General features: G+C 36.4%; 1 protein-coding gene across 1 annotated transcript in view; it reads left to right on the forward strand.

The window, feature by feature from the left end:
- The window catches only part of robo2 (roundabout, axon guidance receptor, homolog 2 (Drosophila)), a 557168-nt gene that overhangs the window by 517995 nt on the left and 21470 nt on the right, over window positions 1-17703 (forward strand). Inside the window, 2 exon segments of the mRNA XM_048160953.1 lie at window positions 4689-4731; window positions 16499-16626. Of these exon segments, the coding sequence (XP_048016910.1) occupies window positions 4689-4731; window positions 16499-16626 (171 nt within the window).

The raw sequence follows: 17703 nt of genomic DNA on the forward strand, positions 1-17703 counted from the left end.
TTCAGTGGGCTTCAAGGTTGCCGGCTCCCAGGGGACCACATCCTTCTTGGTTTCCCAGCGCCTATGCACCAAGCAGATAAGTGTGGCTTTCAGACGCATCACCGACATGCCAGACCCCATGTGCGTGATGCTCGCAGAGGCAGCGGCCCATGCTAGCGAGGGCATCTTCTTGCACTGAGTGAAAATCTTTGTTTTATTCTTGTTTCCTGCAGCCAAATTGTCTTCATCTCATTATCACGGTTCACTGCAAATCATGTGAACGTTTCAAGGTTTAGAGAACAAAGAAAGGCGGCTGATTCTAAAAGAATGGGACGTTTGCATCAAAGCATCTTTGTTCTGAAAAGATATGGCATGCAGTTATATGTTTAATTGAGGCCGTAGGGTGTTAAAAACGCACAATCCGAATACACCTGTTCACACAAACACACACTTTCCCCCTTTAAACCTGTCATCGCCGCGAGGCTAAATCAAGTTGTGCTCAAGCGAGAAGGAAGGATTTGATGGAATTTTTATACGGGTGATTTTGTCGTGCCGCAGTAAATGCTTATTAAAGAGGAGTAATCAGTTTTCATATTGGAGAGAGTGCTTATCTGGAGCTCAGCCTAAAGCCGAGACCAGCTCCAGTCTACGGGCCACATCAAAGAGCCAGCAATGTGTCCTATTGTAGATAGGCACTTTACAGACCCACACACACACACACATAGTGCCACATAAAACGAGTCCCTTGGGGAGAGAAAATACCTTTAGTGTTTGTTCTCAATTTACTGAAATGCCAGATTCTGGAATTAGCCGTGAATGCAAATAAACCCAACAAACAGCAGGCTCAGAGCAGAGACGGACCTTGGTTAGTGTTCATCAGGTTTAATGTTTGGACTGTCTGTTTGTCAGAAGAGGTGATGGATTGTCAACAGTGGAGAGAAAATGTCACTATTTTAATTCAGATTGGCTGCGTTCGCACTGTCAGTTTTTGGGATTGACAACCGCATTTACTTATAGGTTTGAGTCTCGAAATGTTTCGTTCACACAGCAACTTACAGTAGCGTCTCGAATGTACAACTGGAGTCAAGCCATACCAGTAACTATAGTAACAGTGACCAAAATAATATCAAAGATGAAGCGATGAGGCTTTTCAGTTTTATGGCGACGTCCATGGCTCAGGACGATGGCGAAGCCTCATCGCTTTAGACATGACATTAGTCCAATTGAGCTGCGAGTTTGTCCGTCAAATCTGCATCAACCAACCGCAGCTTTTCTGAGTCGCATGTAAAACACAAATTTGACAGGAGCAGCTGTAGTGTAGACCTCTTCCTACAGGGTTTTGCGGGTGGGAACAGGAAAAACGTTAAAGTTTTTGGCGGAAGCGGTACATAATCTTGCAGGAGTGGGCAGGAGCTAGACTGGGTAAACCCAGCCTGATCTGCCGGTGATTTGATTTCGCCCGGCAACTCAGTCTGGAAACCCGTACATTCATTTCTGCTGCATCTGTTACACTTTTGCAGGAACCAATCACAGACTGGCTTATCCACCTTGCTCGCTATTGGCGGGTACAGAGCTCTTTCTATGGCTCTGGGCGGGTATAACACGATGACGTCTCTCGCACGACCGTCAATCCAATTCCTTTTAACCTCTCAACGATGCTAAATGACTTCTTTAGCAAACAAATCGCTCGAGTGGGTGTAAATACCACTCACTTTCATGTATTTTTTGCACAACCTGCAAAAATCGCTCGATGCCATTGCTGCTTCTGCAAACCGCTGATCAATGCTACAAACCAATACAAACTAAGCCTGTCTGGAGTTTTCGCATCGCTCTGCAAAAGTACGTCACCCGGATCGTTGATCTGATTGGTTGAAGGACTATCCAATTGCGTGAATAATGCTCGTTGATCACGCCTCTTGTGCAGTAGGAAATACATAGCAAACTCCCCAGACCAATGTTCAATTTTAAATTGAGCTTGGTCTGGTGATAGCCAGACAAGGCAGGAGCGGGATTGGGAAAATATATCCCTCACAGACCTCTACACTGCAGATCAACTCACTCACACTAGCTGCGTTTCCATTACCCTTTAAATTGCGCAAATTGAAAATACACTCCTTGGAAACATCCAATTTTGCAAAAACTCCCATATATTGCAAAAAAGTTTTTATGCTCACATGAGGTGGTTTTTCAGGCAATCCAAAAAATAAATATTTCGCAAAACTGCAATGGAAATAGTTTTGTAAATGTTTACTACATGTAAAAGTCGATCATTCTTTAAAGATTGCGCGGTATGTTTGGACAGAAGATGAGAGTTCTCATAAAAGACAAAAGTATTATGGGATTACTGGATTCTAAACAACAAAGAAATGCCACAATTTGAATTTATCAAGACCTCGAAGCAGATAGGAGGGAGAAACGGCCAGAAACGTGGCCGCTCCCAAGTATAAGGGGCTTTCCTTGCCATAAATGCTTGGATAACATGCCTACATCTCTTTTGATTAAAAATAATGGCTAGTGCAGTGGCTGGGATATACATAAACCTACCAACATCCATTGTCATGATTTCTGGAATGACTTAACACGAGAGAAAAAAAAAAAAACATTGGTTAATGGAAACGCCATCATTTCGCAATCGTTTTTATCGAAATTTAGAAAATGTCAAAAAAGTTTTGCGCAAATCTGTAATGGAAATGTGGCTGCTGTCTGACGCAACAGACAACTAGTTATCTGTAACGGAGGGGAAGTCCACTGGAGGTGAGCGTAGTTTAGAACCCAAGTGCAGTTTTAATATAGATCCAAAGTACAAACATGAACATAAACAAAGACTCGACACGACACGACACGACACGACACGACACGACACGACACGACACGACACGACACGACACGACACGACACGACACGACACGACACGACACAAAAGCAGGTTACATATAAACAAAGCTAGACAAGACAACAATGAAACATGAGGCCTATTTATACAAAGGGACTAATGACAAACAGGGAACACCTGTGAACAATGAAGACAAAGGACCAATGGCAAGACAGAACTGAAATCACATGACAATAACAACCAATCAGAACATGACACATGAGACAGGGGAAGCACGTGACATGAACACATGAGGGCAATGGAATCACATGACAAAACACATGGCAAACAAGGAAAACAAACAAAGCATAACAATGAAAACAAACCATAAACTGTGAACATGAAACAATACCAAAACAAGACATGACATGACATTATCCTGTCCGGTTCCGTTCACACACTCAGGTTTTCCGAGAACGTGGTTGTGAATCCTAAAAATTTACGGGTGTGAGTTTGGTTATAGAATGCGGTTGTCACTCCACTAAATAACTGAAATGTGTGTGTACGTAACTGTATCAAGGACTCAAATACAGGACTGTATTCTGCACCTGAGTGAACATGGCCTCAGATTCTCTGCAGGATGTCTAAACACACCAAGAGTCACTCTGGATTAGTTTATGTGATATTTGTTAAATAAGTGTGAATGCTTAGTCAAGTCAAGTCACCTTTATTTATATAGCGCTTTTTACAATGTAGATTGTGTCGAAGCAGCTTAACATTGATAACTTGTACATAATTTTGGCTGCACAGCAGCTCTTCAAGAATAGTGTCAATGCAGGCAGATGCAAAGCACTGTTGAATATCAAATGTCAAGTCAAATGTCAAGTGTCCCCAACTAAGCAAGCCAAAGGCGACAGCGGCAAGGAACCCAAACTCCAACAGGTGACATCAGGTGGCAAACAAATGGCAAGTAGGTCTTAAAATGGAGAAAAAAACCTTGGGAGAAACCAGGCTTAGTCGGGGGGCCAGTCCTCCTCTGGCGAACAGTGCTTTGTTACGACTCAGGATGCTATCATAAGTCCGATAGGATCGCAACATTCAAAGTATTTATTTCAGTTCCATCCAGTTGAGGATCGTATTCATAGATTAGATGGAAAATTAAAAGGGAAAATGAAAATTCTGTATTAATTTACTTTAAAATTTATTCTAAAAGATGTTTGTTTAAAAAATAAATAAATAAATAAATAATACTGAATACACACAGTGGGATTCAGTATTGTTTTACACCCCATTTACATTCATTGAATGGACAAAAACATTCTTCAAAATATGTTCTGGAATCAAAAAGTTCCCGGTTTGATCCCTGCAAGGAGCGAGTGCACTTGCTGTTGTGCACTTGAGCAAGGCACTTTGTGTTACTTTGGGTGAAAGTGTTTTCAAAATGAGTGCTTACTAAATAAGTACACCTGATTTAGTCTCCTTTTTATCAGTCATCCATCCATTCTGTCTTTCTTTTTGCACACTTTTTTGTTTCAGTTGCTTTCTTTTGGCAAGAATATGAAGACAAAACTCAGGGGAAAAAATAGAAAATCATGGAGATAAAGTGTCAGGATGCTTTGATTTCATAAATTCATTGTGCATGTTCATCTAATGTGTGCTCTGAGCAATTCAATCACTTTTTCACAAAATTACGATAACACTTTTTATTTCTTAATCAGTTCCCGCTGTTTTTAACTTGTCAGTGTGGAATCATGTTTAAAAACCGTTAATTAGAATGAGAATGATGCATAAGAGATATAATTTTTGTGAGTTTGTTATGATGTTACAATGACTCAGTTTCTTTCTCTCTCTCTCTCTTGCTCTTTCTCTCTGTTTTCTACCCTCTTTCTGACCCCAGTGACGTTCCAGCGTGTTGATGGAGGCTTGATGAGCAACGGGAGGTAAGATTCCTGTCATCCACTCTCTCGTTTCCCCTTGTTTTTCCTTGGCATGCCACAAAACAGCGCTGGTTATTATCTTTGTGCCAATCACCTGCCTTTAACCTTCAAAGACCAGCCCCTCAATTCCAAACCTCATTCATATTCTGTCCATCATCCCCTGGAAGGTCATCAAAACCATTATCCTCTACAAGGCAGTCGTCTTCCAACCCGTACTCCGCTTTTAAGGGTTCGCGCCATCCCTGCACTATTAGAAATTCATCTTGAGAGACGCTCCAGAGGAGAGAACTGAAAGGTTGTTTCTGTAGGTTTCCGTGAGAGCTCTTGTGGCACACAACCATTTCTCATGGGTCAACGGCTTGATTAACCTTCTAAAAGTCACAGTAGAGTTCATCAGTGTGGAACAATTCTTTGCATAACCATTAATACAGTTATTTCAAATTTAAATAAACAATTCAACCAGATATATTCTTAATACTCAGCACTATGAGGGTCTTCAACAGGGGGTCCATGCATCAGTAATAAAGACAATATTATGTATTCTATAATTTATCTACTATATAATATTTTATATTAAAATTATATATACATTTTAATAATATTGTATGTTTAATATATATTTTAATGTATTACAATATTATATACATTATACATTTTATATATTTTTTTTTCATTTATATGCATATATATGTGTATTTGTTTATATATTTTTTATTATATATGTTTATATATGTAAGTGTGTGTGTGTGTGTGTGTGTGTGTGTGTTGTGTGTGTGTGTGTGTGTGTGTGTGTGTTTATACAGTGAATTAAAATATACATTATTTAATGTAAAGTATAATATAATTTAATATAAACATTTAGATAAATATTGAACTCTAGATTTTGTTTATAAAACATTATAATTGATTACATTAAAATACACAATAGACTTAAATAAAATTAAAAAAAAATTTAATTGTACAATAAATCAATTTTACATTTATTTATTATTACATTTTGTTTATATATTAAATTATAAAAATACATAATAATTATAATATTAGGCCTTGTTAACTTATTTAAAATAATTTTATATACATTAAAATATTTATATACATCAATATTAAAATAATAGTATTCTTAATACTCAGCACTATGAGGGTCTTCAACGGGGGTCCATGCATCAGTAATAAAGACAATATTATGTATTTTATAATTTATCTACTATATAATATTTTATATTAAAGTTATATATACATTTTAATAATATTGTATGTTTAATATATATTTTAATGTATTACAATATTATATACATAATACATTTTATATATTTTTTTCATTTATATGCATATATATGTGTATTTGTTTATATATATATATTTTTTATTATATATGTTTATATTTGTAAGTGTGTGTGTGTGTGTGTGTGTGTGTGTATATATATATATATATACAGTGAATTAAAATATACATTATTTAATGTAAAGTATAATATTATAATTTAATATAAACATTTAGATAAATATTGAACTCTAGATTTTGTTTATAAAACATATTTTATTACATTAAAATAAAATATTTTTGAGACTTAAATAAAATTAAAAAAATTGTTTAATTGTACAATAAATTAATTTTACATTTATTTATTATTACATTTTGTTTATATATTAAATTATAAAAATATATAATAATTATAATATTAGACCTTGTTAACTTATTTAAAATAATTGTATATATACATTAAAAATTTTATGTACATCGATTTTAAAATTATATATAATTATATATATATATATATATATATATATATATATATATAATATAAACAATAATCTATTCAAAATATACATTAAATATCAATTGAATAGCTTATAGTTTATAATAAATTAAAATATAGGCTATATTAAATTATTTTAAATACGTTAATGTCTAATATTAAAATTTAATAACATTTAGTTAAACATTCAACTGAAGATTTTTGTCATATAAGAACTTTTTTGATGCAAGAGGTACTGTATGTACCCACGAACACCCAGTTTAATCAACAGATCAAACTAAAGCATGCACCCACAGCAAGTATGCGCTTAGACATCAAGCTCGCTCTGATATCATCATGTGACTGATGGATAAAAATATGAGCTCTGCCTGTTTGTGTACCCTACATTCTGTCAGACACACACATACTGTACGTACACACACAAATCTCCGCACATCTCCCTTCACGGACGGCTAGCCGCTCATAAATCTCACCCCCCAAAAAGAATTAGCAGGAACAATTTAAGCAGAGAGGGGTTTTATTTTATCATTTGTCAGCCCCCCCTCGCCCCGCTGCCTGTACGGACCCCCGCAGTGATAAATTTGCCTGTCACCTCAGCTGGGCGGCTGGAATATGAGCATGTGTAATAATGTAAAAATAATTACCCCAGGGAGAGCCTAGACTAACCCTTCCGGAATCTTCCGGCAAGCTTCATTTTTTTTTAAGGGGGCGGAAAGGAGAGTAAGGGTTCGTTTGAATGACACCAGTCGGACAGGAATGGAAGGTCTGTCTTTTTTGTGCCCGGGTGTCTTTTATCAAACCCGACAGGCCACATTTACTCAGAAAGTTTGTGGATCTTTTTTGTATTAATTCCACACACCCACACGTCCTCTCATTGTCTCTGCCGCTGTATCTATAGATTGAAGGTGTTTTAGAAGCTGAAATTAAAGCCCCAGCAAGTGTCACCTGATTCCCCTGCAGGAAGTGAAGTTCTGCTGATTGATTTGAAGATTCCATTCCAGATCCCATGGGTCTTGTATCTAATCAAAAAGGACGTCCAATTGTATTTTTTTAATAGTGATACCTTGTCTTTAGCTATATAGCACCCCAGAGATAAGAGATAAGCACTTACCTCTGTAGATCTCAATTAAGACAGTCATTTTTGGTAACTCTATGAGGTCTGTGTATGTGATACATTATAAAGCCATTGACAATGCCTTTTTCTCATTTTAACCTGTCATATATAAGTCATCATACATATTCATAATAATTCTAAGCTGTTTTGTAAAGCATTATGAATGTATAGTAAAAAGCTGTCTTATTGCTTATATTTTCTTTGAAATTAAAATAGCGGTAATATTGTTTAAAACTATATACACTTTAAAAAATGCTGGGTTAAAAACAACCCAAGTTGGGTTAAATATGGACAAACCCAGCAGGTTGGGTTAAAGTGCACCTATTATGCCCTCTTTCACAAAATGTAATATAAGTCTCTGGTCTGGTCAGGTTTCAGCATAAAATACCCCACAAATTTGCCTCTATTTGGGGGTGAGCAAAAAAATGCCTTTTACTATATTACTATATTGCTGACTAAAAAAAATTGGTTGAAAAAAATGGCTGGGTGAAAGCAACCCAATCCCTGGGTTTGTCCATATTTAACCCAGCATTTTTTAGAGTGTATATAACTATATGTCACAAATTTCCATTTACACATTATTTTATTAAACAAATTCACCCTTTTGCTTGACCATATGGTTTATTTTATGTTTAATAAAATAATGTGTAAATGGAAATTTGTGGTATATATATATATATATATATATATATATATATACACACACATTCATACATATAGTTTATTTATTTTTTATTTTTTAATGATATATATTTAATGAATTTAATGCAGTGATGTATGTATTGACCAATCAGTATCCAGGACCATAATATAATGCATTATATATACTGTCTTCATAGAAAGTGTTACCAAAAGTGGGTTTATGCTGTGAAGGTGCTCTACATGCATCAGAACACTTGATCTGCCTTCTTCTGTCAGATCGGGATGAATCCCCATGACTAAAATTCCTGAAGAGATGATGGGTGAACAGGAGAATGTGTTCATTTGTTACAGTCTTTGTTTATTGCATTAATTAGACAATGGCAAATGAAGCCGCGTCTGTTTCTGCAGCTCCTCATTGGCTGCTGCCTAATTGCTTGTACTGAACAATTACGCTTAATCGATCACAGAATAAATGATTCATGGAAGATGAATAGGCGGCATATTGGTCAGGCCTTGAACTGATGGAAACTGATAATGGCAGTTTTTTTCTTACATGCTTTCTTTTTTTCTTTTTTTTTCTTCCTTTTTTTCCTTTTTTATTTCTTTCTTAGTAAATGTATTCCTTTTCTTTTTTGTGGCTCCCACAAAACACACACACACACATTCTGGAAAGTAACTGATTACATGTAATCTGGATTATGTAATCAGATTTCAAAAATTAAGTACTTGTAACTAGATTATTTTAGGTTTTATAAAACAGTTAGTTCCTGTCCTTGATTCTGATTGGTCAATAGCTGTGTTTCATTTACGATAAAACACGGCTATGACCGCTTCACCCAACGGTTCAGTGTATCACTACACAACACCCTTAGCAACCACTCTTAGCAATGTAAACTGTATGTTCTCAATTGATATTGTTCATTGAAGCTTACTGTATCGTGTAGAAGAGTACTGTGAGAAAGAGATCGAATGAGCGAATGTAGAACCTGCATTGAGATTTAGCATTTTTCTTCAGGTCAGTCCAATGTTCATAATGAAACATCTGTTTAAATGATGTATTATCTTGTCCTTTTAACAGTTAAGGGGTTTTCCCATGACTGACAGCACTAGTCAAAGCATTTGTCAGTTGCATCTTGTTCCGTGTGCACAACAATTCAGTCTTTTCAAAAGTTATTGTTACTGACTGACACACTCATAAAGACAGTCTTTGCCGCCATTTAATGGCATAATAATGTAACTTCTGTTGCTGTTCACAGTCAGGGACTATTTTTTTCCGGCGGAAGGAAGGCTTTTAGTGAAAGATACATATATCTGATGCATATTTCTGGTTTTAATATTTGTGTTGTGTGGTAACCGTTTTATAAAAGGAATAAGGTTTTATAACATTATTGCTTTTATAAGTCACGGCTGAAGGGGTTGCAGGCACTCCGCTTCACGTTGTGCCTAACAGCGCCCTTCAGCCGTGACTTATTCACGATACAGAACAGCCTCTTGTACCTTATTGCTTACTTAATACTCGTAATCAGACTACAGTTGCTTTTTAATTGATTGCATGATTACATATTATTCACACAATAGGCCTCATTCATGAAAAAATATTTGTGTAAATCGTTCTTAAAGCCATTCTGACGTACATTTTTGGATTCATGAAAATGTTTGTAATTTCAAAATGTTACGAATTTTACACCTGCACCCTACCATGTGTAAATAGATGGGGTGTAACGATACCCTCATGTCATTCGATACATACCATACATGTCATTCGATTTGATACATATCACGATACTGAACTCACGATACAATATTATTGCGATACTCCAAGACGTATGGTAAAAGGTTAACAAAAAAATTAACTGTTGATTAAAATGCTAAATTTGGTATTACATTGGGTGGAAATGAATAGGCTTGGACTTGGTTTTGGTAACCCAATGCACAGGGCAATGGTGACACCAGAATACTCATGATTCTAACGCAGAAACAGATTTATTTTAGATTAAAATGTTTGCACTCTATCACTGACTAGATATATTTAAAATAATGTAGGCCACTACTGGTAACATAAGATATTTGGCATTATCAGGACCCACAAATATTCCCCCATTGCATTATTATACATTATATTCAACATTATATATAGTAGTTTAAAGTAGTACTGACACTAAAACTCTGTAAACTTGATTTTTTTTCATCACAGTAATTTTTATTTTGGGTGAACTATGCACAACACATATTGTCACTATCCACGATATGATATTGTTGCATTTTTGTATTACAATATATATCGTGTCACAATATATCGCTACACCCCTAGTAAATAGTACGTAATTTTTTTTTTTTTTTTCAAAGCTTCTTTCTTTCAGATCTATATGTTTATACAGGCATGTTTGTGTGTATATTAGATTTTCACTATGCTCAAAGCAAGCGACAGCATCCTCCAGCTAATGTAAATCCGAAAAGCAAATGCATGTTTCAGCGTGCTTTAAGCATAATTTAATGTGCAGGCTTTTAGTTCAGTCTCTCTCACGTTCTCTCTCTTTCTGCCGCTGTATTGGAGGGCGTGTGGGCCTGTAAAGGCCGTCTGATTTATGAAGTAGGATTGGGATTAATATTGCTCACTCGGCTTGTTTACGACGATCCTCACAGACGCGCTGCGAGGTTGTATTTCACAGTTGCGCGCGTGTCTAGGAGCGTGGCAGGGAAAAATGGAGCCAAATCAAATCTCTTTGGTCTCAAGGCCACAGTGCGCTCTTGCTGTCTGAGGAGAGGGATTCAGGGCTGGTGTCAGGGCTGGGATGAGGCCCCTGGCCCCGCTCCCGGTGATTTGCAGGGCAGAAATATGCCCGCGAAAACGATATTTCTCAATCTAATCATCTCGCACGGGAGAAGATGAATGCAAGGACAGAGCCGCCGTTACCACAGTCAACATCATCATCACCCAACACTTACAAATGATCCCTGTGAGGGCTGGTGGAGAGTATGCATGTGCTTGTTTACAAGAGAAATCAAAGTCAAACTCATGAAACGTCCGTTTTTCTGGCTCGCTCAATTTACCCACTCTTCAATTTGAAGGAAACTGCATTCACTACACATTTAGCTTACATGATAAAGCTAACCTATAACTATAGCTATATTAGCGTCCACACTAACAAACGATAATGACCTGTTTATGATAAGCACATGGTGCAGTTTTGTCTTCTTCCACTTTAAATGCTCAAGCTTTTTAAAGTCTGGTGGATTTTGATTGGCTGTCAATGTTTTTATTGTTCATCAGCTGAAAAAAAATCCTTATGAAAGTGATTCCGGTGCTATTTTTTCTCTGTGCCGTTATCACTCTGCTATTCTTTAATATTTAGAATGATTTTTAGAAATATATCTATATCGTAGTTGTCGTCCTTGGTGTGAACAGGCCTTAAACACTTTATACTAATCTTGTAAATGTTAACGTCTTTGTTAATTTTTATACAAACTGATACATTTTGACTTAAAGGGTTAGTTCACCAAAAAATGAAAATTCTGTCATTTATTACTCACCCTCATGCCGTTCCACACCCGTAAGACCTTCATTAATCTTCGGAATGCAAATTGAGATATTTTAGTTGAAATCCGATGGCTCCGTGAGGCCTTCATAGGGAGCAATGACATTTCCTCTCTCAAGATCCATAAAGGTACTAAAAACACATTTAAATCAGTTCATGTGAGTTCAGTGGTTCAATATTAATATTATAAAGCGACGAGAATATTTTTGGTGCACCAAAAAAACAAAATAACGACTTATTTAGTGATGGCCGATTTCAAAACACTGCTTCAGGAAGCTTCGGAGCATTATGAATCAGCGTGTCGAATCATGATCGAATCGCGTGTCAAACCACCAAACTGCTGAAATCACATGACTTTGGCGCTCCGAACTGCTGATTCGACACACTGATTCATTATGCCCCGAAGCTTCCTGAAGCAGTGTTTTGAAATCGGCCATCACTAAATAAGTCGTTATTTTGTTTTTTTGGTGCACCAAAAATATTCTCGTCGCTTTATAATATTAATATTGAACCACTGAACTCACATGAACTGATTTAAATGTGTTTTTAGTGCCTTTATGGATCTTGAGAGAGGAAATGTCATTGCTGGCTATAGAGGCCTCACTGAGTCATCGGATTTCAACAAAAATATCTTAATTTGTGTTCCGAAGATTAACGAAGGTCTTACGGGTGTGGAACGGCATGAGGGCGAGTAATAAATGACAGAATTTTCATTTTTGGGTGAACTAACCCTTTAACAATTTGTATATACAATAATACATGATCAACTATTATGAAAAAATATTTTTCAGAAATTGTTCAAAATGCTCAACACTTCAGCTAAAGTTATAGAACCTGCAGGAATACGACTTTCGTTTGAAACAGAAATAATATTGGGCAGGGCTTGCTGTAATTTATCAGGATTTGATTTGATTAGATTGTGAAATGCAAATCTGTGATATTATTGGTTAATATTATTGGTCCCCGCCCACACAAAATGACAGTTGAAGTATAGAATGGAAAGTCAGAAGAAAAGTCATTTCAGAGATTGGAAAGAGTTATTATGGAAGCCCATTTCTGCCTTGAAGGGGGGAAAACAAGTTAATTGTGAGATAAAATTTTTAATTTAAGTAAATAAATAAGAGAATATAGTCACATTGTGAGATATAAAATCACACTGTGATGTTTAAAATATAAAAAAGCTTAAAAAATATTAAATTTAAGAAAGTAAATAAGAAAATGCCGTTGTACAGAGTCACTATTATGATAAATAAAGTCATATTTTTTCTTACTGTGAAGCAGAAACAATCTTCCTTTATATGATATTTTCCTTTAAAATAACATGCACATTTATTTTAAATATGGAATGTTTTATTAAAAAGTAAATTGTTAAAACACTTGAGATTTCCATTTAGATTTTGAACGAAAAGTAACTCGTGAAGATCACCTGAGGGCTAAACAAAACAAAAACAGCAAATGTAGAGAGAGCCTGATTGTAAACAGGTAGGAAAGAGCATTTCGGAGGAGGTGAGGAGGGCACAGGATTGTTTTTCAGACAGAAAAAAAATAAAAATAAAGCAGAGGCGGAGGGGGAAGGTTTGAGAAGTCCTCAACATATTACCCTATAAAAAGTCAACGTGTCTTAGGAGGAACCATCAATTTGAATGACTCGTCCCCCCTGAGGGCCTGTTTTGGCATTCAGCTGCCACATCAGGGGGCGCTTAGTCTGTCAGGACCCCCGCCTCCTCAGCCTGAGACCCTCCATTCGGGATCCGCTGGTTCTTATTAAAACCTGTGGCTTAGAGAGCGACAGGCTGCTACACTGCCATTACCGGTATATTGCCCCCGGCTTCAAAAACCACACACTGTTCCCTGGACCTGAGGGAGACAAGCCACCTCAGGGCAAATGTACATCCACAGAGAGCAGGAGTGGGAGGAGACGAGAGAGAAAGTCACGGTGAAATAGAGAAAGAAAAGAGACAAAGACGACTGGTGTGTCTTGATGCACATCTACAGTATGCCAGTATGAGTCACTGGATGAGCTTGTTTGTGCCGGAGACTGAACACAGGTCAAACGAGGTCAAATACATAGGAGATATTACAACGTTCAGTATGGCAGCTGACAGAAATGAAGCCTCAACTCAAATGAAGCTTTGGGTTTATTATAAGTTGCGAGGGCTATTGTGGGTTAAATATATGTTCAACCATGACGAACGAATCGAACGGCAAGAATGCATTAAAGGTATTCGGTCTTCAGTAAGAAAGGTGTCATTTAAGCGGCCTCTAAAGTAATAATTAACAATTTTTACAACGGAAGTGATTCAATCAGAAACCAACTTTAGCTCGATAAGAATTTTCCTATTGTCACTGTTATGCTGCTTTTAAACAATATGTATTGTGAAAAGCACTATATAAAATATATGAAATATGTGTGTACATGAATGCACTTACAGTGGAAGATTATTCGACAGCTCCGGTTAAACAGAAATAGATCCCTATCAAGAAAACTTTGTGTATGTGAGATGTATAAGCTGGACCATTGTTTGTTTTTGTTGTTTTTTGTTGGCATGAGAAGGGGTTGTGGACTTTATTTGTATATTAATATATATATATATATATATATATATATATATATATATATATATATATATATATATATATATATATATAAAACAATAGTACTATTTGTTTGTTTGTTTGAACAAAAAAAAACCTTTGGGTGGTAAATGAAAAAAATATATAAAAAGTTTTTAAACACTTCAGTTTTTATTTATTTTTGTTTTTATTTGCTTAATAATAATTTTATTTATTTATTTATTTAGTGCACAATATTACAATTATACAATACAGTAATGTAATTTGGAACAACAATATAATAATAATAATAATTATTATTATTATTATTATTATTATTGTTATTATTGTTATTATGGTTGTTGTTTATTTTAATAATATTATTTTATTATGTTTTGGAACAACGTGCATGTGGGTAAATGACAAAACCATGTATTTATTTATTTTTTTAGTTAGTTTTGGAACAATAATACAATTGTACAATACAATAATGCAATTTGGAACCACAGTATTGGATTGATTGATTGATTGATTGATTGATTGATTGATTGATTGATTGATTGATTGATTGATTGATTGATTGATTGATTGATTGATTGATTGATTGATCAGAAATACCTTTGGGTGGGCACATAACAGAATTATAGTTAAAATTAAATTTAGATTTATTTTTAAAACACTTAAATTTTATTTGTTTATCAAGAACAACAATAATAGTAGTATTAGTAGTAGTAGTAAAAATTTGAACAACATACATGTGGGTAAATTACAGAAAATATATTTATTTAGTTTTATATTTTTGGAACAATAATACAATTGTACAATACAATAATGCAATTTGGAACCATAGTATGTATTGATTGATTGTGATCAGTTTGGAGATTTCAAGTAGATAGGAGCTGTACTTGCATGGCTTGAAAACGGCTATTGGGCGTTACCAAGATGGCCGTCGAGTGGACTGACTTGCTTTTAAAAATGTCTTTTGGTTTGTGCTCTTTGTGTTCTTTTAAAATCTCTCATTCGCACCAGCATTGCTCTGAGTGTCTGTGACCATGACCACAAATTGCTCCTCTAACAGTGATGAAAGGCGAAATACATAGATGTGGGCCGAAAAAATGAGGAAGTCCTTGAGCACTTCATTCATCCACCTCTCCACTCATTCTCCATTCCTCTATTGTTACATTCCCAGCCTTGGCACAACCAATGGCTCTTTATTTCCATCTACACTCATTCTGAAGAGAATAAAAAAAAAATTTTTTTTTTGTGGGAATGGTGCTCTTAGCAGCACAAAAACGAAGGAAAGGGGGTAAAAACACCACAGAGAGGTTGGAACACAAGCTCTCCTCAGCATCTGTTGCCCATGGCAACAAGCATCCGAGAGGTGATTGCACAGTAAAGTGGTTGTAATGGCCCACAGCACTCACCCATGACAGCTTAAAGTCTTAATGATGCCTTTACACCACACACACCCTTGGGAAGACTCACAACACCTGTTAAATGAAACCTCCAATGTGAGTCGATTGTCAGATGTGGAGGAGTGTGTTGTAAAACACAGGAGTTTGGTGAGCTAAAGATGCTGTATTACAGTGAGGGGTGATCTGTTAAATGAGGGTGTGTGTCTGTCGGCACACACACAAGGGTGTTTAGTTTGTGTGTTTCTTATGCATCTACAATGAAAGATGCCTTCTAAAGATTTCTGTTTATTTCCAGGTTTCAATGAAAAACTAAATATTGAGATGACCCCACTATAATAATAGTGTTTCAAATAAGAATAAATTGGAAGAATGTGGTAATCCTCTTTAAAATCCCTAGAAAAATTAGCAGTTTCACGTGTTACTTCACTAGTAACTTGAAAAAGTCATCTTATTACATAATTCACATTGCTTGTAATGCATTACCCCCAACACTGTCTGTAATGAAAGTACATATTCCATGTGTTGTTGTGGAGCTTATGAATAAAACTTTCATACAATCATAAGTGAAATTCTTCTTTTCAGTCAAACCAGTTCACTATTATTAAATTATTCTGCCTCAGTCAATCTGAATCAATATTTAAAAATCCATATTCAATAATCACAAATGAGTTGGAAAGTTATGAAAATTCATTGCACAAATAGTGTGGAAACTCAATATGGAGAATGAAGTTTCACAAGTTTCTCTTCCCGCAGTCGTCCTGGTCTGCTGAATGCCAGTGATTCGGGGTACCCGTGGCTTGCCGACTCCTGGCCGACCACCAGTCTGCCTGTTAATAGCGGTTCTGGAGGACCCAATGACCTCAACAACTTCGGCCGAGGAGGTAAATCTACTGTTAGACCTATTGCTGCATTGGCTAGAAATTTAGGACATGTTAAAATGATTAAAAATGTGGTTGTAGTCAAGAGTTTAAAGTGTTAAAAGCAAGCTCTCTCCATCATCGGAAAGAAAATGTCCTCTTCCCCTTTGATATTTCTGGACAATGATGTACACCTGTATGCATATTGCATCGGGTGTGTTTGGACACACGCACTTATTCATCGTGCGCTGGAGACAGACCTATATCGCCACCCGCATCCTGCTGTCATGCTGAAACTAATGGCTGTCGTTCTGACCCACTGTCAGACAGAGGAAGGGCCGATAGCAGAGGAGAGGGGTGGGGGGTATGAGGAAAAGATGGTGGTCGGGCAGCGAGTCGTGAAGGACAGCCACAGCTTGAGTGGTGCAGATGCAGCTGCTGTATATCATTTTCCCTTCAGTACACACACATACACACAAATGTAGAGTTACAGCATTATTTCAGCCAGAAGTGCAAAGAAAAAATGCAAAAAGAGCATAGAAGTAGCAGTGAGTCAAAGGGAAAGAAATAAATTAAAGGCCTGTTCACACAGTATGGTGTGGTGTGGTGTGGTGTGGTGTGGTGTGGTGTGGTGTGGTGTGGTGTGGTGTGGTGTGGTGTGGTGTGGTGTAGTCTAGTCTAGTCTAGTCTAGTCTAGAGTAGTCTAGTCTACAGTCTAGTCTAGTCTAGTCTACATCTTAGTCTACAGCTTAGTCTACTGTCTAGTCTAGTCTAGTCTAGTCTAGTCTAGTCTATAGTCTACAGTCTACAGTCTACAGTCTAGTCTAGTCTAGTCTACAGTCTAGTCTACAGTCTGGTCTAGTCTAGTCTACAGTCTAGTCTAGTCTAGTCTAGTCTAGTCTACAGTGTAGTCTTCAGTCTAGTCTAGTCTAGTCTAGTCTAGTCTTCAGTCTAGTCTAGTCTAGTCTAGTCTAGTCTACAGTCTAGTCTTCAGTCTAGTCTAGTCTAGAGTCTAGTCTTCAGTCTAGTCTAGTCTACAGTCTAGTCTTCAGTCTACAGTCTAGTCTTCAGTCTGGTCTAGTCTAGTCTACAGTCTAGTCT

Source organism: Megalobrama amblycephala, linkage group LG16 (genome assembly GCF_018812025.1).
Source record: "Megalobrama amblycephala isolate DHTTF-2021 linkage group LG16, ASM1881202v1, whole genome shotgun sequence".
Lineage (NCBI taxonomy): Eukaryota > Metazoa > Chordata > Actinopteri > Cypriniformes > Xenocyprididae > Megalobrama > Megalobrama amblycephala.